General features: G+C 44.2%; 1 protein-coding gene across 4 annotated transcripts in view; it reads right to left on the minus strand.

Annotated features, from left to right (window-relative positions):
* The window catches only part of MITF (melanocyte inducing transcription factor), a 241,209-nt gene that overhangs the window by 29,070 nt on the left and 186,268 nt on the right, over window positions 1-25,871 (minus strand). For 2 of the 4 annotated variants that reach the window (XM_036267113.1, XM_036267114.1), the window contains exons 1-3: window positions 2,480-2,641; window positions 1,223-1,450; window positions 147-230 (exon numbers count right to left, since the gene is read on the minus strand). In XM_036267113.1, the coding sequence (XP_036123006.1) occupies window positions 147-230; window positions 1,223-1,450; window positions 2,480-2,512 (345 nt within the window). In that variant the 5' untranslated portion in view covers window positions 2,513-2,641. Of the gene's footprint in view, window positions 1-146; window positions 231-1,222; window positions 1,451-2,479; window positions 2,642-25,871 lie in introns of those variants that run through there. The other 2 variants (XM_036267111.1, XM_036267112.1) reach the window with 1 other exon arrangement.

The raw sequence follows: 25,871 nt of genomic DNA on the forward strand, positions 1-25,871 counted from the left end.
TCAAACTGAAATAGAAGGCAAAAGACAAAAATAAATGAATAAATAAATAAAATAAAAATAAATCAAGTGTAGGGGGCTTTTAAGTCTCCCACAGATTCAGATTGCTGTTCCTGAGTACTCCACCCGGGCACCGAGCCCTTCAGTACCTGCATGCAGGACGCTCGGGTGTGCGTGTTCATCGTTGGGCAGTCACTCTCCGCCCTGTTTTGTTCTTCAAACTTATAAAATCCCTGCAAAAACACAAGCAAAATCAGCCCATGACTTGGATTTGTAAATGACTCTTAAATGACATGTTCAGACAAGGCTGACTGTGCAGCAACAGATGAACTAAACTTTCAAACAAAGTAGAATCTGACCAAGAAATGAAATAATGAAAACAGAACTTCCATTAAGTCAGCCTGACAGATGACAAACAGGGACAGAGAAAATAAGATGGTTTGGGCATAGGGGAAAAGCCTTGGTCCCTTTAGAAATTAAAATCAAGCCAACTTCAGGAAAGTCACCTCTGAAATAGTACACACATTCCAGAGCACAGTGCACGTCCATTCGAACGAGGCTCATCGCGTGCTCTGGAGTAGCAGGCACTGCATCCCGCGCCCTCTCGGCTACACTCAGGCATCCAATGCTGATGCCGCATCAGGCTGCGCTGGTTTGAGTCTGGTCTCCAGTCAGACTTTACCAAAGCAGGTTTCAGGGGCAGCAGCACTTTTATGATAAAACTGAATTTATCTAGCAATTAAACGTTTGCCTTTCTGTTAGATTCTCCTGAGCTATATTATTCAAATCCGTCCACACACATTCTGTCCTTTTTTTTCCACTCAGAGAGAAATAAAAACTCACAGCAAGCGGAACTTCCGCACCGCCTGCCCCACACCTGTTCTATTTCTGCTTCTCCCTCTCCACTGCCCTCCCCTCTGTATCTCCTGCCCTGTCCATGGAAAGGCACCGGCGGAGGAGCACACGGGGCTGGCGCGGCGGCAACGGCCGGGAGAGCGGCCTCCACCTTGCACTCAGAGCGGCCCGTCTCCGCCCTGTGCATCCCCCAGTAACCCAGTGACTCTGAGAAGGGGCCAGGGGCACAGATGTGCTGGATGATCTGGGGCAAAGGTCGGTGAATGTAGTCAGGTGGACAGACTACAGTCCATAGTCAAGTGCAGGAATAATATCCAACAGACAGCCATTCAGTGTAAGAAAGTAGGAGAGGGGAGGAGACATGAATTACCTCTTTTTCACAGTTGGAGTTAAGTGTAAGCATAGCCATGGGGCTGTTGGGTGCGCTGCTCCCCGGCACTGGTGGCATGACATGATCGCCAGGCTGGTTTGGACATGGCAAGCTCAGGACTTGGTTGGCATGTTTATTTGCTAAAGTGGTAGAAAGGTACTGCTTTACCTGCTGCCTTTGGGCTTGCTGTATGTGGTACTTGGTGGGGTTTTCGAGGTGGGTCTGCACCTGGACATAGCCACGGAGGGAAGAGAAGACAGCACTGTTATTGTGAGTGCGGACAGCTCTTGTTTCAGGCACAGACATGAGACGTGCCAGTCCACCGACAGAATAAAAGATTAGCCCCTGCTGTGTACCAGGCACTGTGCTCATGCATTTTGATATTTCTGAAGTTCAAAGTCTAACTCTTAGGATTTGGGCTCATACTTTGCCCTGTTTTATTTCTCTGCTAATGAGCAGTATATCTCTTTAAAACCTGGGCCCTCCTTCTCATGTCTAATCACTAAAAATGTGCAACTACCTGTAGGGCAGAGATTTCCCCAACACGCCTGAAAGGGCTTATTAAGATCAAAACAAAAATCTAGAAGAAGGAACATAACTCAATTTATTTCTCCTTCCTTGGCAAACAGAACAGCTTCTTATTAAACAAACAAACAAACAAACAACTCTATAAGAAACAACTCTAAAATGGTTACAAAAATAAACAGAAACATTCTGATGATTAAATCAAGTAGTTGTGGATTAATTCCTCCCACTTTCATTTGGACATGATTATTCAACATTTTAATTTAGATCCTGAACTCAACCTACAAAGCAATTACACAGTGAGCATCTTCTTTCAAAGCATTAACACTCAAATGTATGTAAACACATGGATATTAAGCTACCAGGATATGTTTTCCTCCTTTCTTATTTCGTATAAACATTAATACAGAATGAGAAATACTTTTTTAAAGTCAATGATACTCAACTGAAAGTCACTTTTCCTTGATAAACACTGATCTTAAGAGCTAAGCAAAGAGCCGATGGAGATAGCACAGCCATGCAGCCGGGGAAAATCCTACCAATATTTACTGTGTTTAAAAATAAAACTGAATTACTTCTTATGGTATCAAACAATAACAGCATCAAACTACAATTATTTAATAACTATACTTACTGAAAACAGTGTGTCTTTGACAATAACATGAAAAGGTGAATTAGTTAACTTATTGCATTATATTTCAGAGACTGAAGAGGAATAAGAATGAAGCTCACCTGATAGTGATTATATTCTAGCATTTCCAGCATAACAACGTTTCAGGTGGCAATCCAAGGAGAAACGGTAGACTACTCACTCCCTCTGCCTTCTGTAAGTCCGATTCGGAGACTGACTGGCACAGAGAAGGCACCATACACAAGGTATCCCGAGACAGCACCGGAAACTTTGTCTCAGCAAACCCTGCTTATAATAACCTAAGCTAATTAGCTATGCGTGTAAAAAACCATTCACACAAGGGTTTTTTTTTTTGGAAGGCCTACAAGTTTGGTCTTAAATATTGATATAAATGTCCCCCCCTGGGCTGACGTCATGCTTTTTTTCATAAATGTAAAAGGACCTTTTAAAGTGATGAGCTATCAAAGTCAAACTCACTGTCAGATCAAGGCTGATTCACTATTCATCTTTAGTTCCAGTAGGATTAATAGACAATGCATTTCTCTCTCAGCAATAGGTTGGGAGAGACATGCCCCTTGGAGAACACAGTGCCTGAAAGCTGCCATTGCACATGAGACTTCCCACTGGCCAAATGACCGCTACTGTGGCTGCGGGAAGAGGTCCTCCCAGCGTGGAGGGGTCTGTGCTGAACCCGCAGGTCCATCAGCCTCATCCTCTTGCCTCCTGGTCTCAGTGTGCACCGACCCTGGGCTGGATAGATGTGTACCCTTCCTACTGACCGCAGTCAGGAGGAGGGCGCGCTCTCCCGAGTAACAGAAACATGTGCACGTGCACACCTGAACATATCTTTATGTGGATGTGTGTTCAAGTGGAACAAATGTCTCCCCAATTTAACCCTCCAATTAGAAAGCATTAACATTTTTACTAAAAATTTTTTAATATAATTCTTGGGGCTAAAGACGAGTTATCACAGACACAGCTGATGCATACATGTTTATTCCTGTATTCATGCCATTATTTACTGTTATGATATGCTCCACACTGTGCAAGGCATAGATACACATTGTGGACGAACAGATATGGTTGTCAACTTTATGAAACTTATAGTCTGAAGCGAGACAAAATGCTAACAAATATACATCTAAAATTATGATAATGGTTAATATTCGCTGGTATATTGGGAGCTATTTTAAGCATAAAAATTTGCAATTCAGTAGTTCTGTCCAAATGGTCAGGATAATGAAGTCCTTTCGGCTGCAGCCTCAAACTGTTTCCAGTGGCTGACCTCACACGCAGAGGTTCACAGAGACATGCTAAGCTTCATAAAGGGCCCAGACACGATAGTAATGAGGACAGTAGACATTACTAAAATAAACACAAAATGAGGGCAATGAGTGCAAAGTGCTTATTTCACTCTTACACTTGAAAAAGAAAAGGCTACACATTTAAAAATAAATGCTAATTCACCAGCAGATCCTTATTCTGTGGTGGATCAGAATTTTATGCTTTGGTGAGGGAAGATGCCACTGGGTCTCTAGCTTTGCCATGAGGTCTTCACAACACCCAGGTGGGGTCACCAGTGCGGGCCGTCAGTGTCCTAGTCCCAGCGGCGTTGCGAACAGACTGGCTACCACACTACGCAGAGGCGAGACCATCCAGCTGTTTCGGATGCAAACACCTGAAACGGGAACACGGGTGAGGTTCACGAGCTATGGGGCAGTCCTAGGGAGCGGTGAGTGTGTGGCAAACTGGAGGACGCCACGGCACCTGAAGGAGGGGACACAGCGGCAGCTGGCGGTGGCGTGTGGGAACATCGGCCCCTGCTTCAGTTCAGCGGGCAATCTGGCTTTGAGTGAAATCTCCCAGGTTAAAAAAATGACACCCAACTGTTTGATTTTTCACATCGTGTAAGACAACCAAACTCAGCCCACAGGCCTGTGGCACGTGGTCTCAGCCCTCCCGTCAGCACAGTCTTCAGTGTGGGGCCCGGGGCGGTCTGAGAACGCAGTGTCCACGGCAGGCAGTGTCCACGGCAGGCAGTGTCCACGGCAGGCACTTCGGCTCCCTGAGGGGCAGGTGCCTCCCGGCCAGCGGGCAGCTCAGCAGGAATTCGAAAACTGGGTTCCAAGTCCGACTCTGCAAGTTGCTGCTTACATGGTCTTCCACATTAACATTCCTCGTGCTCAGTGGGGGTGACAACAGGTCCTGCCACCAGGTGTTGGTGGCCTGAGGTGCCGTCGCGCCTGTGGGAGAGGACGGTGCAGCGGGAGCAGCGCCCCCACACGTCCTGTCACAGCCTTTCCAACTCCTCCCACTTGTCGTGTCTGTGGCTACACCTACCAGTACTTTACATACTAGGAATTAAAACTGAGAAAATTTTAAAACACAAGGTTACATACTAGCACATATTTCACTGGGCATCAGAACAATGCCATTTTAACACATCAAGCAGCATTTATAAAACTCTTCTGCATGCTCGTGAGATGGGTAGAAGAAAGAAATGAACTTCTTGGTACTATTATGAAAATAGCTTACACCTGGCAGGGCCACGGCCAGCGTCTTGAGCACCCCAGGGCTCTCTGATCCCACTTGGAGAACACTGACCTGGTCAATTAGCACTCTGCATCCTCACCGCACCACTGAGCCCTGCCATTCACCCAGAGAGGCGAGCGGGACACAGAGGCTGTCACTCGCCCTCCCCACAGATGCTGCGGGAAGACACGCACCAGAGCCCCCAAAGCATCACAGCGAGGCTCTACAGCTCTCTATTTTAAAAGCCATATAAATATTACTTTCTGTCTTTGACCCTAAACCATAGCCTTGTAATTAGTGACTTCCCTTCATTCATTTTAAGTAGCCAGCAAATGAGCAAACAAATAAAATATATGTGGCATTAAACATCTGCACAAATTCTTAATACTTTCTGCATTTTTTTGACCTTCCAACCAACTACCTAAGTTAAGGAATTAGGATAGCAAAAGTTAGGTAGCTCAGCACTTGATAAAATAAAGCTAAAAAACTTTATACTCTATCAAAATATCATTTTTTTCCAATAAAATGTTTATTTCACATAAGGAATGATCACTATCTGGTTAAAGCGGGAAAAACCCAAAGGCTTTGAAACTTTGCTTCCTGTTCCTTGTTGTGCTGCGTGTCCTTGGCGCAGCAATGGCCCCTGGGGACTCTGAGAGCTGCCCTGGGTGTCCTGCCCTCCGCAGCCTGCTCAGCTCCTGCAGACCCATGCGCATGGCTGCTTCTAGGGAGTCCATCTGTCTTGCATTTGGTCTCTTTCATTTCTTGCCACCTTCTGTTTTTCTCAGCATTATTCCTTTTCCAAAGAACGCGCCTGCTCCGGATGTGCCGGAAATCGGATAGCTTCAGTTTGGTCATGTCTGTCTCCAGCGATGATTTAGGCTACAGCTACCTCCTGGCCCCTTTGCCTTCCTTCCTTCAGACGTGGAGTTGACAGCAGGAGGACTGGAGTGGGTCATCTTCTGACTGTCACACTCTAGTTTTGCCCCCCCCCCCCGGTGACAGTGGAGGCCACTTCCGTCTGAAGGCGTCCTGGCGCACCCCGGGTGAGACGGTGTCCACAGACACTGACCAGGTGATCCGCGGGAGGGAACTAATCCCCAGCTGAGTCCACGGTTCTCTAGTCCCTGTACTAGCTACAAACCAGAATATGATAAGTGAAATTGAGTGAAAATTCCATATCCTTTTAGTTTATAATTGATTTTATTTCTTAAACAAGTCAACAAAGTGTTCCAATTTCTTATTTTATGTTTAGATAGAGAGTGTGCTCTTCTGCTCAGTAGTTTAAGGAAAAGTAAAGAAACTGTGATCCCACCCGTGCTGCTCCCCACCCCATGCTCCACATTGTCATCTCGTAACAGTTACACAGGTCGCCCACTTCAGCGCCGTCCTGCAAACATGGCCAAACGGAGAATGCTAGCTGGCTTCCTCAAATGACTTGGCAAAGAATTGTCCAGGGTCACATCTGGTAGGTGCCACAATTATAATGTTGCCACAGATGAAAAAAAAAAAAAAAAACTCAAGCCCAGAACATGTCTCAGGCACTCAGACATGTACAAAGGTATTCTTTAAAAAAGGTTTTATCTTTTGTATTGGTTTTAGAGAGAGAAGAAGAGAGAGGGAGAGAGAGAGAGAAACACTGATGAGAGAGAACATCGACTGGCCGCCTCCTGCATGCCCCCCACCGGGTATTTGGCCCACAACCTGGGCACGTGCCCTGACTGGGAATCGAACCAGCGACCCCTTGGTGCATGGGCTCAACCACTGAGCCACACCGGCTGGGCTACAAAGGTATTGTCAACAACAGCAAGGACAATAAGGACATGAATCCTGACCTAAGAGAGAAGAACCAAATCAGATACAAAAGTAAAAATAAAGAATAAAAAGAAAGAAGTGACTAAGGTTGATAAGCCCAGTCCTTTCCCCTCGCACAGGGCTCTTCCACCAGCCCGACCTGGCGCCCTCCTCATTTTTAAGGCCTGTAAAGTGAGAACAGAGTTGACATTTTTAAACGGTTAGAAAAGACCAAAAGGAGCATGACACTTCGCGGTCCGTGAACAGCCTGTGAGGTCCAGTGACTGTCCGTGAGCACCGAGTCCGTGCCCGGTCCCAGGCTGCTCGCTCCCAGGCCTCCTGGCCCTGACCCCAACGTGTGTCCTCGCAGGGATTTTACAGAAAGTGCAGAGCCCGGCTCTGCAGGGGGTTCCTAACTAGGGGGCAGCTTTCCTGATACATCGACGTTTCGGCAAGGTTTGAGAAAGAGAATGAGGTCATTTTTTAAAAAAGAAATAGTGCATGTCTATATAATTTCGTGTAGCTGTTTTTCCAGATAAGTCTACACTGGACAAGCAGCCAGGTAAGAACCCAGGGTATGCTTAATTATCCTGTTAAACTATAAAGAAACAGAAACTGGGTTAGAAATCAAACCCAGCTGCCCACCACTCTGTCCCCAGTAGCAAACGAGGCCAACAGCCTGCACTGCCCCTCAGTTTGGACCTAGGGCACTGAGTGAAGGGGCGACAACCCCGTGTAAATCCGGAGGTCAGTCACATACCCTGTGTGCGCTCACGTGCACATATAAGAATGTGTGTCCCGTTTTCACTGGCCTGTCTCCCTACCGACTGCTCCCTGTCATGCTGCTTTGCAGGATCATTCAGCCTCGGAATTCAGAGAACTGAGTTATAAATCTGTACAAAGGAAAGCATAACATAGCAAATATATTTTTCTAAATTATTGATGTTGTAAAAGAATAAACTAAACCAGTCCTACCAAAAAGTCCTAACAAGTCTTTTATCCTTAGCTAATGACCTATAAACCACGTGCTTATTATAAACCTCCAGGTGGGAATGCTTTGGTTTAAGAGAAACAATATTTAGTAGCCTCGGGGGAAAAAAGGTATTATCATAAGAAAACAACTCCTATATATATCATTTTTTTTCCTCTCTCAGACTAAAATAAGCCAAAGGTCTGAGTATAAAAAGAACACCAAATTTTTACCTTGGTCAAATAGAAATATGAGTGATTTAATGTGGAAGCCATCTGCCTCCAGAATATTTATTATCCCAGAATAAAAATGCCACTTTCAGAATCAAATTCCCAGGAGAGAAGCAATAAGACCTAATAAACTTAATCCATCACTCACTTTGGGAGAAATCCATGTATTTATAGGTCCTGCCCTCTGCGGACCACACCAGGCATTATGCATGGGTGTGTCCTATAAATAGCAAGCTTCTTAAACTACAGAAAACAGATTTACAATCCACTCATTCAAAATTGTCTACCATGTACCAGATGCTGTGCAATTTACATTCACTCTTAACTTAAATGCAAGTAGAAATCACTTGAATAACCATATAAAGTATTTTTGAAAGCTTTTTCACATAGTTTTTTTAATTGTATGGTGACAACTGATTGATTACAGAATCAACTATAGAAGACATCTGATCTTGATAGGTTGAACCTTTCTTTTTAGTCGTTGACATCTGGGGGTATATCTAGTGCTCTCTTGCTGTGTACACAAAGAACTAAATACAGGATTGGGCAAAGACCTTAATGTGTATATAAATCACCTGGGATCTGTTAAATGCAGCTGATTCCATAGATCTAGGGTGAGACCAAGGTCATGCATTTCTAATAAACACCTGGGGGGTGCTCCATGGACCACACCTCACCTCGAGTGCAAGGTTTCAGCACATTCTCACCTGCAGTTCTGGTCTCATGAAGAGAGTTATATGTTTACCATTCGTCCAACAAATATTGTTTAAGAACCCACCGGATGCCAGGCCACTACCCTAATCTTCCACAGGCTGTCAGGGACGGCCTCACCGAGGTGGCACCTCAGCCCAGACCTGACATGGGGAGTTGACCAGGCAGGTCTGTGGGAAGAGCAGCCGGCATGTGCAGAAGTCCCAGGGGTGCAGATGCCTCGCACACTCAGGGGGCAGCAGGGAGGCTCTTACTCCACACTGCTTACGTGGCTGGGACGTGCCCCTGCCCGGCTTTCCTTCCCCATCTTCATCATCTCTGCTCTGTCCTCTGCTGGTCCCCAGCGCCTGCTCTGAAGGTCAGAGTGCACAAGCTCGGGCAGTTCTGCACCTGCACACAGCCGCCCGCCAGCCTCAGGGAGGCACACGCCCAGCCCAGGGGGCAGCTTTCCTGCTGCTCCAGGCTCGCTGGAGGGCTGCAGACATCGCAACCTTGCTTTGCCACTGTCCCTCGCAATCAGCTCCACCCACATCTTGTCCATCTTCAAGGATGGTACCCCCACCTTTTTGTTAGGTCGAAACTATGAAAACACCTTTTTTTGGAGGTCAAAAAGTGATCTTCACATGGTTCAACCTGGTTGGCTCATTCCAAAATCCTCGGTCTTCTTTGACTCGTTTCTTTTCCTCACGCTCAATGTCCAATCCATCAAGAGTCCTGGCAACCTCTTCGGAATATGTCCAGAGGTCACCTAGCCTTCACCATGTCAGGGCTGCCCTCTGGCCAGGCCGTCATCCTTCTCACGGGGATACTGGGAGTCTCCTGGCTGCTCGCCCGCCTGGGGTCTGTCTGCAGTCGCTGACAGCAGTGATCCCGTGGGACACGTCAGCTCAGGGCACCCCTGCAGGAGCACCCGCCGTGACGGTCCCTGCTCATCTCAGAGGGAGCACAGAGCGCCTGCAGCAGCCTGCGAGTGGCTGCCACCCACGGCGCTCATCAGGAATGCACATTCTCGGGCCCCGACCGAGCTGCTCAGAGCCTCTGGGTGTGGGGGCCAGAAATCTGTGTTAACAAACTGGCCAAAGTTTGTAGACCCCTGCGCACTCCATCCTGGGTCATGACCTCTCCAATCTTTCCTCCCACAACCACCCTAAACTTATTCAAAATCCCAACCCACACCCTGCCGGTGCTCCTGATCCTCGGACCCTGCTCTGCTCTGTCCGTGGCCTGCCAGGTGGTAGACACCCAGCGAACACTGGAGCCAGGGCGTGAACAGAGCCAGTACGGCTGAGGCATGGGATGAGGGAGACAGCAGCTGAGACAAGGGGCTGATGGTGTGGCCTCGTGAGGGAGGGAGGCCGGGGCTCTGACAGCCTCTGCAAATGTCCCGAGCAACTGGGCAGGGGCACGTCCCTCGCTCTTCCTGACCAATTCCGAGAGCTCTGGAGGAACTAGGTGTCCAGACCAGGCGGTGCCGCACGGCCTGGCCCCCCCTCGGGCGTGCAGCACCCACAGCTCTCAGCCCTGCGGCCACGGCCCAAGCACCTAAGACACGTGGCCAGGAGCCTCCAGACATGCCTCCGTCTCTAAGCTGCAGATGCCTGGGTAAGTCGCAGTCGAAGCACAGGTCCCCAAGCAGGTGGCTCTTGGAACAGTCTATAGGTATGGCTTATTGGCCTACCCAGTATTTAATTAAAAACAGAGTTTTCTAATCAAAGTTTGGATTTTGGTTTCTCTGGATAATCGGATCTAGCAACACTGAGTGCATGGTGGTGGTCTCCAGGGACACAGCTGTGGGCAGCTCCCCTCCTGAAGGGCCACCGCTACGTACTTGCCAGCCCCCCTCTGACCCCGCGACTCCTCCGCCTCGCTCCTCACCGCCTGACTCCCCAGACACCCGAGTCGGCCCCTGTTCGCGCTCCGCACGCCACACGTGCAGGTCATTCCAGGTCTGACGGAACGGTGGTGGCGTACATGAGCTCAGAGAGAGCCCCATTCAACACATGAACTCATACAATTTGGGTGAGAAAATAAAATAAGTTGACGTACACTTTGAAAAGGTACAACATGCCCATCAGCAATTATACGTTCAAGAACGTGTCTAAGGAAATCAGCAGCTATAGCAAGCGGTGCAGATTTAAGTACAAAGGGGTCCATCAGAACATTCTCTGTGACAGGTATGTTCAAATTACTACCCTGAGCCCTCTGCCTGGTTTGGTAAAAAGCTTTGTGGGGACACAGCCATGGCTATGCATTTACATGTGGCTGTGTCTGTGACCGCGTTCCAGCTATAACAGTGTTGGAGCAGAGTGCAACAGACCTATGTCCCCCAAAGCCTAAAACACTGTCTTTATTATCTGGCCCTTTATAGAAAGTATGCCAACCATTAATCTCTAATAACAAAAAGTTGGAAACAATACCTAACAATATGCAATGGAGTAAACTCATCATGAAACAACCATGAAACTTCAAGGTCCCCAACCCGGCCAGATCCTGCTTTGCGGGGGCTGCCCTGTGTACTGTCGGACGGCGAGCAGATGCCAGGAACACCTTCGCCCAACACCAGCTGTGAGCACCAAAGGTGTCTCCAGACCTTCCAAGCATCCTGGGGGGCAACTGCTCTCGGCTGGGAGCCACCGAGACAGATAGACACAGCCCAGCGTTAAAGTCCATATTTCACAGAGCAGTTTATGGGGCAGAGCTCACGATGTAAGCAGGAACAGAGAGCGGGTTAGAAGCAGCATGCACACAGTGATTTTAAATTGGCTTGAAAATGTTGTTTATACATATGCCTAGACCGATGACAGATCATTTAGCAAAATCTTAGTAATAACTTTCCTGGGATGATGAAATTATAAATGATTGTTACTTATTGATTCTTTGCTATATTTTCTATAATATACATGTCACTAATTTTGTAATTTTAAAAATTTTATAAATTAAATTCTGTGGATCTGGCCAAATAAAAATATATTCAAGAAGAATCCTCTATTGAAAATTTTGCAAGCCACAAATAAACCCATGAAGTTGTTATATAATGATGACATTTGCTTCATTTCCACTTTCTTTTTAAGTACTTGATCAGATTAAGAGGACCCTGTTGTTTATGGAATTTCACCCTCACATCCAAGCCCAGACTGCTCGTACATCTGATACATCTCAGGGCTGTGGAGAGGGCGGTGGTTCCGTGGTTAGAATGGCCCATTGTGAGGCCGCCCAGGCCCCAAGGGAGATGAGTGCCGCATTCCACGTGCTAGAACTTTCCCACGTGCCCCAGTTCAGCGCTGCCTCGGAATTGTAGACTCCTTGTTTCAGCATTCCCCCCAAAATGCCCCCATTGTTTGCAGTTTATTGGGTATTAGAGATCATTATGGCACAGGCAGCAAACCTCCTTTTCAGAAGGACCACACTCCTAAAAAACGGGCAGTGGTCAAGTTTGTCAGAGATGAAAACATTGCCCCGGGCCTAAGCTAAAGATCGGCCCGGAGGGGAGCTGCTGGTTTGAAGGTCACGTCCACGGGGGCTGCCCGCCTCGCAGTACAGACTGCAGGGCCTCAGCCACGAGACTGCGGGCCCGGTGTCTGGAAGCGCACCCTCTGGGCAGTGCCCACGACTCACGGGTACGCGAGGATGGAATGCCAGTTCGGGTCAACGGCCCGAGAGTGACCGCAGCCCGAGCGCGCCTGACTGCTGGGCACTGGCCGGGCTGGGCACGCAGGCGCCTGGTCAGCCAGTCCCTGAGCTGCCATTCCCGGCACTGTGGACAGAGCGGAACTGGGGGAAGGCTGCTGGTCCCACAGAAACGTGTCTCAGTGCAGAAGCAGCGACAAAGGCGACGGAAACACGTCGACAATAGGAGACTTTCCTAGAGGGCAGCAGCGTGGAGCGGGACACAGCCAGCCCCAGGACAGGAAGGCCGCGCTGGGTGGTGCCGGTCCAGCTGAACCGACGACCACGAGGCCAGCTGTGCGCACAGCAGCCGGGCTTCGGTCTCAAGGTGGGGGGCGGCTTGGCACATGGGAGGGTCAGGACATCAGCAACCACACTGGCGCAGTGGCCGGTCAGCGCGGCCCGGGAGAGCCAGGGGGCCAGATGTTGATACGGAGCGCTGCAGCCTCTGATACACTAGAAGCCTTCGGGGGGTTTTAAGTAGAGAAGTGACATAGTCAGGAGAACATGTGAAACTTCACTCTGGCGTCAGTGTGGATGGGAGGGAAAAGTGGACACAGGAAGGACAATGAGGAGGCTTCTGAGGCCACAGACATGAAGGCTGGTGATGCCTGAGGCTCAAGATGAAGTGGACCTGCATCAAATCTCATTTACGAAAAACACATACAGCCCTGGCTGGTTTGCTGGGGTTAGAGCATCAGCACCTGGGCCAAAGTGTCTAAGGTTCAATTCCCAGTCAAGGGCATGTATCTAGTTTGCAGGTTTGATCCCTGGTTCCAGTCAGGGTTGTGCAGGAGGCAACCAATGAATGTGTTTCTCGCACATCGATGTTTCACTCTCTCTCCCTCTCCCTCCCTCTTTCCCTTCCACTCTCTCTAAAAATCAATGGAAAAACTAATCCTCAGGTGAGAATTAACCAAAAAAGAAAACATAAAGGACTTTCTTATGCAATGCTCTGAAATGTCTCACACTACCATTGAGACGTTATCACGAATGATGCCCATGGTTATAATGGCCCACATATGCCTGCTTGAGGGTACCAATGCAGTACATGCCCACTGTCGGACGCAGGGCAGAGGGCGGTCTAGTGCTGTTACTATCTGCCTGGAGTTTCATGTAGATCTCAGCTCAAATCTCAGGCAACTTGATTCAATGCTTTAAACTTCAGTTTTCTATTTGCAAACGGGATCATGGCTACTACTTACCTAACAGTTGGTGATCTTGTTGATTACTGTGAGTGATAAAAATGCATGGAAGTACTCAGCACACAGTACATGCTCAATAAATACACAGTGTTCACTATTATTGTTAGTCCTGGCATCTGCTTTTGCATTCGAGTAGATCGTGTTTGACCACCTAGCTCACCCTCTCAAAAATGTCTGGCCACCTTGGAGGCGTGGAGGGGGCGGGACCACGCCGGGCGTCTTTCAGTCATCTTTTAGGTTTTGTCTTCTCAGCTGACTCAGCCTCCGGGACAGACGGCAAGGGTAAGAATGAAGGGGAGAAATGTGAATCTTAGAGCGGGAGCATTTGCCGGCCCGAGTGTCACCCGAAGTGGTGACACTTCTCTTCCTCTGGCTTCCAAAAGATCCAGTTCTGTCACGGATTCGTAATCTGGTCTTTAGGGAAACTAACTTCTGAAAACTGTATGCAAACCTTTGACTGCATTTTTCTAGGAAGAAGTCTCATGTTCTGAAACATTCGATATGAAAGCAGGTCTCGGATCTGCAGGAGAGAGGTCTCTCCGTGAAGAGGAAGAGGACGCGCTGGTAGCTGAGGGGTCCAGGGGCCCCCTCTCTGCTTTGAGATACGCTTGAAACCAATGACCTATACTCACTCACAAAGAACATACACATATGTACTAGGCACTTTATTTGAATGCATTTCTATCTCTTCTATAAAAAGGAAAGTCTTATGGTAGCATGTTTACGAAGCAAGTACTTGATCGATCTATCTACCTATCACAAGTATAAAACGGCTGTTTTTTGCTTGCTATTCTGGATCTTGGCCTGAACTTTTCTTCTGAAGGAGCTGACTTTATGTTCCCTGGACTGATCATGGGCTAAATATGATCCATGTCCGACCTCTGTGCTGTCCCCGGCCTGAGCATCTGTCAGAGAAACATTTTATTAACTAAGTAATATCTGCCCATGGTCAAATTAGGAGTGTGCATTTTAGTCACAAATAAAAACATTTTTTTACTTGCACAGAGGATCAAAACTAAATTCATACTGACCTTTTCAGATGAAAGTCAGAACTACCTCTTTCAAACAAAAATGGCCAATGATCTACATTTATGTCATATTAAAAAATACAATCAATGGAAAGTTAAGCTTATAAACATATTTAGGAAGAGTTTTGTTTTTCCTCATTAAAAACAAATCTAATTTGCAAAAAATGATTCATTACACTCTACAAAGAAAATTCTCCAAGAAATTTAAAATTTGCTGCAAATCTATAAAAATTTATGAGGGTAAGACACACCTATACAAAATCAATATATGTAGTTGAGATAGTCTATTTGGATTTCTTTGTTTGACAAAAATACGGAATAAAAGGTATGAAGGGGAAAGGGAGAAATACTTCTGGACTAGACTGGGATTTCTTATAATGAGGAGAAAGAATATGAAGAGTGAAAATGAAGTAATTTTGAGCACTCATCAGTGACAGATTGTTTTTCTAAAAGTGCTCAGTGGGTTCGCCCATCTCATCTTCACTGTGACACTATGAGGCACGGCTGTTATTGTCCCCAGTTCAGCAATGAGGGAGCGGAGGCCTCCTCCAACCACGAAACTATACTCAACGCTGCCAGGTGATGAGTTATCGGCAGAATTCGTAATTCATCACATTACCTGTGGCATTGAAACTGTACAGAGATCCTTTAAATAATGATTTCTTCTGAGTAGCTGTTTTCACACTTTGGTTATAATTAAGCCTCTCTTTAACAGACAGACCTCACCTGTGACACTGGGCATAGGGCAGAGCTCTCCAGACTCAGTGCCTGGACGCAGGTGCCAGCCAGCAGTGGGCAGCAGAGACAGGACGTCCCAACGGAGACAGCCAGAGTGAACATCTGCTAGTGAGCAGTGGCCTTGGGATTCTGCGTGATTTATGGTTGGATGCTTTTCTTTCTTTCTTTTTGGTAGGGGGTGGGCAGCGTGTGTGTTGGGGAGTTTTGGCAGGCAAGCAGAATCTTCCAGACTCCATAAGTTTTGTTAACCAGAGCATCTAAATTTCAGGGGATTGTTAAAGGAAAGGTTAAACAACTGTGTGATGCAGCCATGTCTCTCATAAGAGAGGGAACAGGCGCCGCGTCACTGACGGGCAGTCGCCTTGCCCCTACGTCAGGACAGCAGTGCAGACCATTCACTCTTCTGTTAAAGGGCAACTGCACTCTGTGTTTTGGGTAAAAACTAACCCAAAAGGCTTGGCTTGGTCAGTCTCCCAAAGCCTATATGTTATGTGCAGCAGACAGAAAGAGGGACCTCGACATGACAGAAAATCCCCATTCCTCTCCTCAGGGAGCTCATGAATAAAAGACTGGGATCGGGACTGAGGGAAGGGAATCCCACACACAGACTTACATGTAAGGTCTCCTAATGTTTGAGACAGTGCTCTTCAACCTCAGGCAACCCTGCCCTTCGAGGAACATTTGGGAACATCTGTAGGTAGTTTTGGTTTCACAACTAGGGGGACTCAGGGGTGGTGGTGGCTGCTGCTGGCATCCAGTGGACAAGCGCAAGGACGATACCACACATCCTGCAGCAACAGGATGGCCCGAGCAGAGTCACTTGGCCCCAGTGTGGAGAAGCCCTACACTAAGAGATGCTGTGCACATTCATCACCAACCCTCGTAGGGGCAGATTTCAGAAAAAGGCAACAAAACCACCGACGCCCAGGAAAGGCACAGATTCGCCACGAGCCAGTGATGTGCCTCCTCTTGGGTCCACAGTTACTTCCTGTCTGCACAGGCAAAGGACGCCTTGCCAGTTCACGGGAAGGAGGAGAAATGCCATCACTGCTATGAAGAGCTTAACTCTTAACTCAAAACCCAAGGCTTCAATTCACCTTGACTTTTGAACAGCAAGGTAGACAGGAAGAGTTATGCTGGTAAATCAAGGATTATCAACTCAACACCATAATGCTAACTGGTGCCGTAAAACTACACTAAATGAAAGCGAGCAGTTCACGGATTCACAAGGCACGGGCACATTCCCTGGCTGCTGAACGCCAGCTACCAGAGCCATGGCAGGTAGGGTTTCACTCAGAGGTCCCTTCTGTCTGACGAAATACTACAGAAAGGAAGATTACTGCTCTTGCCAATTCTTAGTTCTACAATGTTCCACATAAATCGTCCTCACTCTCCCAGACTATTGATAACAACAAATAATTTTTCATATTTTCACTTCTTATACTTTAAAAAAGGAATTATTAATTCCACAATGGCGGCGGAGTGAACGGAAGCTACACAGACCATCTCCCAATGCCAACCTGTAATTACAACTAAAATAAAGACAAATCGTCTGGAAAAAGCAACAGAAAAGCAGCTTGGAGGACCATATAACCAGGGACACTGACTCGATCCTGGTAGGATTGCGGAGGTGCGAGAGCGGGGCTGGGAGCCCACAAACAGCAGCGGCCTTAGCTGTGAGCAGTGCCTTCAGGTTAAAATCCCAAGCAGTTCCACAGCACAGAGCTGGAACAGACACTAAAATAACCACAGCCACTCACCTTGGGCTCTGGCAGAAGGAGGGCAGACTGGACTGGAAATGTGTGAGGGCAATCAGGATTTAGAGGGCACTCTGAGCTTTTCCTCAGTTGAAGCCACACAGGACTGTGGCCATCTTACTCCTTCCCAGGGTTCTGGGGAGAGGCTGCAGCCCCTCCCTTGCAGATTCAACCCCACCCTTGATGGTGGAACATGGAAATGCAAATTGAGGCTCATTAACAACCAGCATCTGCCCCACCCTCAGGAAATCCCCTTACTCTGAACACCTGAGGGAGTTTTTCATTCAACTGAGAAACCAAGGCTCTTCAAGTAACCATGAGTAATACCTTCCAGGCAAAAACAGAGGATAACTGAACCATTCCTAGACTTGCAACTCTATTCAGGAAAGTAAGACTTGATGTGGTGTTTATCGTGGGTGCTCCCAAGATCATCCAAACCCAGTAGAGGGAGCCAAAAACAACAGAACACCAACACCCACAGGGAAAATTTGGCACACTCAAAAACCCACCAGGATAGCCAAAATGGTGAAACTAAGAAACAAATCACAATTGAAAGAACAAGAGACCTCTACCGAAGATGAGATCAATGAAATGCAGTTAAGCAAGTTAACAGTACTAGAATTCAGAGCCATGATCTTGAGGAAGCTCAACAGCATGAGTAAGGACATCAACACCATGAGTAAAGACATAGAAAAATTGAAAATCAACCTATTGGAAATTAAAAACCACCAAAAAAAAGAGAAGAAGAATGACATAGCAGAAATAAAGAACACATGGGAAGGACTAACCAGCAGAGTAGAGGAAGTTGAGGACCAGATCAGTGAATTAGAAGACAGGGTAGAAAAAATCAACCAATCAGAAAACCAAAAGAGAAAAAAAAAAAAACAATTAAAAAACAGGAAGACAGCTTAAGAGAACTGTGGGACGACTGGAAACGTAACAATATTTGCATTATAGGAGTCCCTGAAGAAGAAGAAAATGAGCAAGGGTTAGAGAATATGTTTAAAGATATAGTGACAGAAAACTACCCTAATTTGGTGGGGAAAAAAAGGCATTCAAGTTCAAGAAGCTCAGAGAGCCCCAACTAAGAAGAACCATAACAGCCCCACACCAAGACACATAGTAATTAAAAGGCCAAAAATTAAAAACAAAGAGATAATCCTAAAGGCAGCAAGAGATAAGCAACAGGTTACCTACAAAGGAACCCCCATAAGGCTCTCAGCTGACTTCTCAACAGAAACACTACAGGCCAGAAGGGAATGGCAAGAAGTAATCAAGGTCATGAAAAACAAAGATGTGAATCCAAGACTACTCTACCCAGGAAGGCTATCACTCAAAATAGAAGGTCAAATAAAGAGCTTCCAAGACAAAAAAAAAAGGCTAAGGGAATACACTAGCACCAAACCAGCACTGCAAGAAATGTTAAAAGGACTGCCATAATTAGTAGAAAAAATAGAAAGAAAAATAGAACCACAACAAACAAAAATGGCAATAAATATGTACATATCAATAATCACCTTAAATGTAAATGGATTGAATGCTCTGATAAAAAGACACAGAGTAGCTGGTTGGATAAGATAGCATGACTCACATATATGTTGTTTACAAGAGACCCACCTCACAATAAAAGACTCACATAGGGTGAAAGTGAGGGGATAAAAAAAAAATCTTCCAAGCAAACGAAAAGGAAAAAAAAGTTGGGGAAGCAATACTCATATCTGATAAAATAGATTTCAAAATGAAGGTCATAACTAGAGACAAAGAAGGCCACTACATAATATTGAAAATATCTATCCAACAGGAAGATATAACCTTGGTAAACATATATGCATCTAATATAGGAGCACATAAATATGTTAAAAATCTTCTGGAGGACTTCAAAGGATAAATTGACAGCAATACAATCATAGCAGGGGACTTCAACATGCCACTGGCATCACTGGATAGATCCTTTAGACAAAAAATAAGCAAGGAAATGAAGACTCTAAATGAAGCACTAGACAAAATAGATTTAAAAGATATCTACAGAGAATTACATCCCAAAACTACAGCATTCACATTCTTCTCAAGTGCACATGGGACATTCTGAAAGATAGATCACATGTTAGAACACAAACTAAGTCTCTATAGGTTCCAGAAGATTGAAATCATATCAAGCATCTTCTTGGATCACAATGGCTTGCAACTAGAAATCAATTGCAACAAGAACATGCAAAGACATTTGAACACATGGAGGCTAAATAGCATGTTATTAAAAAATGAATGGGTTACGAAAAAGATCATAGAAGAAATGAAAAATTTCCTGGAAACCAATAAAAATGAACACACAACACAATCTATGGGATGCAGCGAAAGCAATTCAAGAGGGAAGTTCATAGCACTACAAGCCTACCTCAAGAAGCATGAAAAATTTCTAATAGACTATTTAACCTCACAACTTAAAGAATTAGAAAGCAAACAAAAAGAAAACTCCAGAGCAAGTAGAAGGAAGAAAATAGTAAAGATCAGAGCAGAAATAAATGACATAGAGACCAAAAAAAAAAAAAAAAAAACAATTCAAAGGATCAATGAAACAAAGAGCTAATTTTTTGGAAAGATAAACAGGATTGATGGACCCTTCGCTAGATTCACCAAGAAACAAAGAGAGAGAACCTAAATACTCAAAATCAGAAATGAAAGAGGAGAAGTAACAAATGACACCACAGAAATACAAAAGATCGTTAACAACTACTATGAACAATTATATGGCAACAAATTCAACAATCTAAGCAAAATGGACAACTTTCTAGAAACACAGTTTCCCAAAACTGGTCCAGGAAGAGATAGAAAACTTAAACAGACCAATAACAACTAAGGAAATTGAAGAGGTAATCAAGACTCTCCCAGCAAACAAAAGGCCAGGCCCAGATGGCTTCACAGGGGAGTTTTACCAAACATTCAAAGAAGAACTAATACCCATTCACCTCAAACTTTTTCAAATAATTCAAGAAGAAGAAAGACTTCCAAACTCGTTTCATGATGCCAGCATAATTCTAATTCCAAAACCAGAAATATACACTACAAAGAAAGAAAACTACAGACCAATATCCTTGATGAACATAGATGCCAAAATCCTGAACAAAATACTACCAAATCGAATCCAGCAATACATCAAAAAATTATTCACCATGACCAAGTGGGATTCATCCCAGGGATGCAAGGCTGCTATAATATCCACAAATCAGTAAATGTGATACACCACATAAACAAAATGAAGAATAAAAACCACATGATCATATCAATAGATACTAGAAAAGCATTTGACAAAATCCAGCACCCATTTCTGATAAAAATGCTCAGCAATGTGGGAATAGAGGGATCATATCTCGACATAATAAAGGCCATATATGAAGGACCTACAGCCAACATCATACTCAATGGTCAAAAACTATAAAAGCATTTCCCTTAAGAACAAGAGCAAGCCCTGGCCAGTTTGGCTCAGCGGTTAGAGCGTCGGCCTGCGGTCCAGAGAGACCCAGGTTCGGTTCCCGCTAAGGGCACGTACTTCGGTTGCAGTTTGTCCCTGGCCCTGATTGGTCGTGCGGGTGGCAGCCACTCGATGTGTCCCTTCACGTCGATGTTTCTCTCTCTCTCTCCCTTCCTCTCTCTCCCTCCCACTCTATCTGTACAAAAAATGGAAAAATATCCTCGGGTGAGGAAAAAAAAAAAAAAAAAAAAGAACAGGAGCAAGACAGGGATTCCCACTTTCACCACTCTTATTTAACATTTTAACATAGTACTGAAAGTCTTAGCCACAGCAATCAGACAGGAAGAGAAAAAATAAAAGCGAACCAAATTGGGAAGGAGGAAGTGAAACTGCCATTATTTGCAGATGACATGATATTATTCACAGAAAACCCTAAAGACTCCATCAAAAATCTACTAGATTTAATAAATAAATTTGGCAAAGTAGCAGGATACAAACTTAATGTCAAGAAATTGACAACATTCTTATACGCCAATGATGAAGTCACAGAAAGAGAAACTAAAAAAAAAAAAAAAATATATCATTTATCATCACAGCAAACAAATTAAGATACCTAGGAATAAACTTCTCCAAAGAAGTAAAGGACCTATTTGCAGAAAACTACAGGTCATTGAAAAAAGAAATAGAGGAAGATATAAAAAAAGTGGAAGCACATACCTTGTTCATGGATTGGAAGAATTAACAGCATTAAAATGTCCACATTACCCAAAGCAATCTATAGATTCAATGCAATCCCCATCAAAATACCAATGACATATTTCACAAAACAGAACAAACACTTCAAAAGTTCATATAGAACCAAAAAAGACCCGGAATAGCCACAGAAATCTTGAAAAAGAAGGACAAAGTAGGTGGGATCATAATACCGGATATTGGGTTATACTACAAATCTACTGTAATCAAAACAGCCTGGTACTGGCACAAGAACAGACATATAGACCAGTGGAACAGAACAGAGAACCCAGAAATGGACCCAAAACATTATGCTCAATTAATATTTGACAAAGGAGGCAAGAGCATACAATGGAGTAAAGACAGCTTCTTTAATAAATGGTGTTGGAAAAATTGGACAGCTACATGCAAAAAAAATGAAACTAGACCATCAACTTACACCATACACAAGAATAAACTCAAAATGGATAAAAGACTTAATTGTGACCCGTGAATCCATAAAAATCCTAGAAGAAAATGTAGGCAACAAAATTTCAGACATCATACGCAGCAGAATTTTCACTGATACATCACCTAAGGCAACAGAAACAAAGGAAAAAAATGAACCCATGTGACTACATCAAACTCAAAAGCTTCTGCACAGCAAAAGAAACAACCATCAAAATGGAAAGGCAACCCACTGTATGGGAGAGCATAACTGCCAATGATACATCAGATAAGGGGTTAATTTCCAAAATATATAGACTCAATAAAAGGAAGACTAAAAACCCAATTAAAAAACTGGGCTGAGGTACTAAATAGACACCTCTCCAAACAGGACATACAAATGGCCAAGAGACATATGAAGAAATGCTCAACATCACTTATCATCAGAGAGATGCAAATTAAAACAACTATGAGGTATCACTTCACACCTGTCAGAATGGCCTCCATCAACAAATCATCAAACCACAAGTGTTGGCGATAGTGTGGAGAAAAGGGAACTCTAGTGTACTGCTCGTGGGAATGCAGACTGGTGCAGCCACTATGGAAAACACTATCGTGTAACTAGTCCTTTGACATACACACACATAGATACAAATATGGCCTTGGGTGTTTACATAAAATAGTTTTTTTTTTTTAATCCTCACCCTAGGATATTTTTTCTATTTTGTTCAGATAGAGTGGGAGGGAGAGAGAGGAAGAGAGAGAGAGAGAAACATCGACGTGAAAGGGACACATCAAGTGGTTGACTCCCGCACAATCCCAACCGAGGCCAGGGATAAACTTCAACTGAGGTACGTGCCCCTAGTGGGAACTGAAACCGGGTCTCTCTGAACCATTGGCTGATGCTCTAACCACTGAGCAAAACTGACCAGGGCATTTACATAAAATAATCTAATCCTCAGGATTCAATGGTAAATTCTTTGTGGTCCTCAAGATTGTAGATCTACACAATGAAATACTACTCAGGCGTAAAAAGTAGGAAAACTTATCCTCTGCAACAGCACAGATGAACCTGAAAAACATTATGCTAAGTGAATAAACCAGTCAGAGAAAGTAAGTACCATATGATTTCATTCAAATGTGGAATCTAATAAACAAAATGAATTAGCAAGCAAAATAGTGACAGACAGAGTGCATGCTGACTGGGGTGGGAGGTGGGGCAGAGACTGGGGAAGGCCTGGAGAGATTGAGCAAAAAAGAAGAAAAAAGAGAAAAACTCACAGACAAGGACAACAGTATGCTGACTACTGAGGGAAGGGCAGGGGAGGGGGAGGAGGCATTATGGGAGAATAGATGGTGATGGACAGAGAATTGACTCGGGGTGTTAAACATACAACACAATGTACAGATGATATGATGCAGAATTGTTCACCTTAAACCTGTATAATCTTGCTAACCAGTAGCACCGTAATAAACTCAATAAAAATGAAGAAAAATATTCTAGATCTAGTTTTATTTTGGAAAAAGAAAGCTAACATAGTAGAAATAGCACTAAATAACATTCTCCCACAAAGTTTTTGTCTCGAATGATGTGTCATAGGTAAGTGTAGACCCAAGACTCCTACTTTTAGCAAAACGACAGTGGTTTCAAGGGCCAGACTGAGCTTTCCCGTGTCAGGTCTCACCTAGGTAGCACCCAGGAAATGAATGCCTGCCCTTGGAGACTGAGTGCCCCTTCCCCCTCCTTCGGCAGTGAGCTGCATGGGACCCTCCTGTGTTTACCTCCCAACAGGCTTGGAAAGCCAGCCTTTGCTATAAAATGGTTAAAGAGACAGAGAACTTGCACATGCTTTCTTGAAATCGTGAAAATGATTAAGGAACACCATAATGACAGGCCAGTTGATACAATATCTTTGGGTTTTTTTCCCTTTATATAAAATATAATTATTAACCAGCCATACAATTTTCCATATTCAAAAAGTCATTGGAGGCTATCAGACTAAGTTCTAACACATTTTCACCTTCCCTGTTCAAAGGAAAGATGATTAGGGAAGAAAACTAACTTGTGTTGAGCATCTCGTCTAGGTAAGGCACAGTAATCTTACTAGATGCTCACAATGAACGTAAGTACCAATGCCAGTCTGATTTCATACATGAGAAAACCGAGAGCAGAGAGGTTAAATAAACAGTCCCATGTCACTTGGCTGCTCTCATATAGTCGGAGATCACACCCTACTTTGTTGGGCTCTAAACCAACCAAAATATGCAGGAAGCATCATGGTTTCAGTACTCAGGAGTGATGGATGCCCTGCTACAAGCAACATGGCAGCCCTGGCTGGTTTGGCTCAGCAGTTAGAGCGTCGGCCTGAGATTCAGAGCAATATGGCAAAAGACCCCAAAAGTGTCACCATGAAAAGAATTGCACCAGAGAAAAACCACGGAGGAAATTTTTTATTGATTTTAGAGAGAGAAAGGGAGAGGAAGAGAGAGAAACATCAATAGAGCCTGCAACCTGGGTATGTGCCCTGACTGGGAATCAAACTAGTGACCTGGTGCATGAGATGACACTCAATCACTGAGCAACACGGGCCAGGCTCACTGAGGAAATTTTATTTAGCTCATTATCACAGTCAGGACTAAAGACAAAAATAAAAAATCATGTTTTTTCTTATTAAATATGCAATGTATATAGTTGGAGAAAATTTAGAAAATAAATATAAGCAACAGGAAAGAAAAAAATATATCACAAAGCATCTCATACTATGAGCTAAATCCTGATAGCAGTCTAGTATTTATCCTCACATTGATCAAAGTGGAATTTTGATATGGTCACCAGCCAACATTAGCAGGACTAGATCAAAAGTTATCTTATTCAGAAAGACCAAGGTACCACCTTCTCTAAAGAGAGATTATACATATCTCTAATAAAACAAAACATACTCCCAACCCACCCACAAGATCCTGCAAGATGACACCCAACTCAATCTCTGAGAGTAGAGCTCAGATTTGGATTATACTTTAAATTACATTTACTCCTCCCAACTCTGTGTTATAGAATCCCAGTCCTAGGACACAGCTGGAGCTGGCCATAGAGCCCTGTTAGGTGTCAGGGGAGTAGAAATGGAGTCATCAATAGGAAGACTATAAGGAATATAACTTTAAAAAAAAGACTTAATGCTAAAAAATCCCAATCTTTAGCCCCAACCCTTCCAATTTCCCCACACTAATGTATTTTGTATATCATGCCATGTAGGTAACCACCCCCATGTAAGAGCAGAATTACAGCCCAGACTGGGTTCAAGGGCTAATAATGGCAAAACAGAGGGCAAAACTGTATCAAGTCAAATATCCCCACATTTCAAAGTCAAGAATGATGAATACCTAAGAATGTTTCAGATCTGAGTCCTCAAACTACATGCACTAACCTAAAAAGCAATAACTTAAATATGTACTAATGAGATGTTTTGTTTTATTTTTGGTCATTAGTCTAGAAATACTCTATTTTAGTTTTCCAAAAGCATTTATACACATGCATTTCCAGACTATAAAACCACCTACTTGATGTAAATTCCTTAACAGAATAGTTATTAAGTCATGTATCTGTTTTTCTAATAGTAAATTAAAAAAGAAGTGCTATTTACTAAATATTTGTTTAACAAACATAGCTTACCTATATAAAATATTTCAAAAAGTTTAGACAGCCACAAATGTAACTCACTTAATTCAGAACCTGTGAAATTTTACATGAAAAGGAGTCAGACTCTTCCAAGACTAAATCATGAAGAAATAAAAAATCCAAATAAACTGATTACTACTAAGGAGACTGAATCAGTAACCAGAAATCTCCCATGAAACAGAAGTCCAGGACCACACAGCTTGTCTGGTGAAGATTTAATACCCTCCCTTTCTCAATTCTTCCAAAAAGTTGAAGAGAAGAGAATGCATCCAAACTCATTTTACAAGGCCAGCATTACCTGATACCAAAATCACAAGGACACCAAAAATAAAGTTAGAAGCAAATACTCTTAAACACAGATGCAATAATCTTCAACAATATAGTAGCAAACAAAATTCAACAACACATTAAAGGATCATACACCATGATCAAGTGGGATTTATTCCAGAGACACAATGATGATTCAATATCCACAAATCAATCAACATGATACACCACAATAATGAAACGTAAAAATCATATGACCACCTCAATAGTTGCAGGAAAAAAAATCGTCTGACAA

This window comes from Molossus molossus, unplaced genomic scaffold, assembly GCF_014108415.1.
Source record: "Molossus molossus isolate mMolMol1 unplaced genomic scaffold, mMolMol1.p scaffold_m16_p_18, whole genome shotgun sequence".
NCBI classification, from domain to species: Eukaryota; Metazoa; Chordata; class Mammalia; order Chiroptera; family Molossidae; genus Molossus; species Molossus molossus.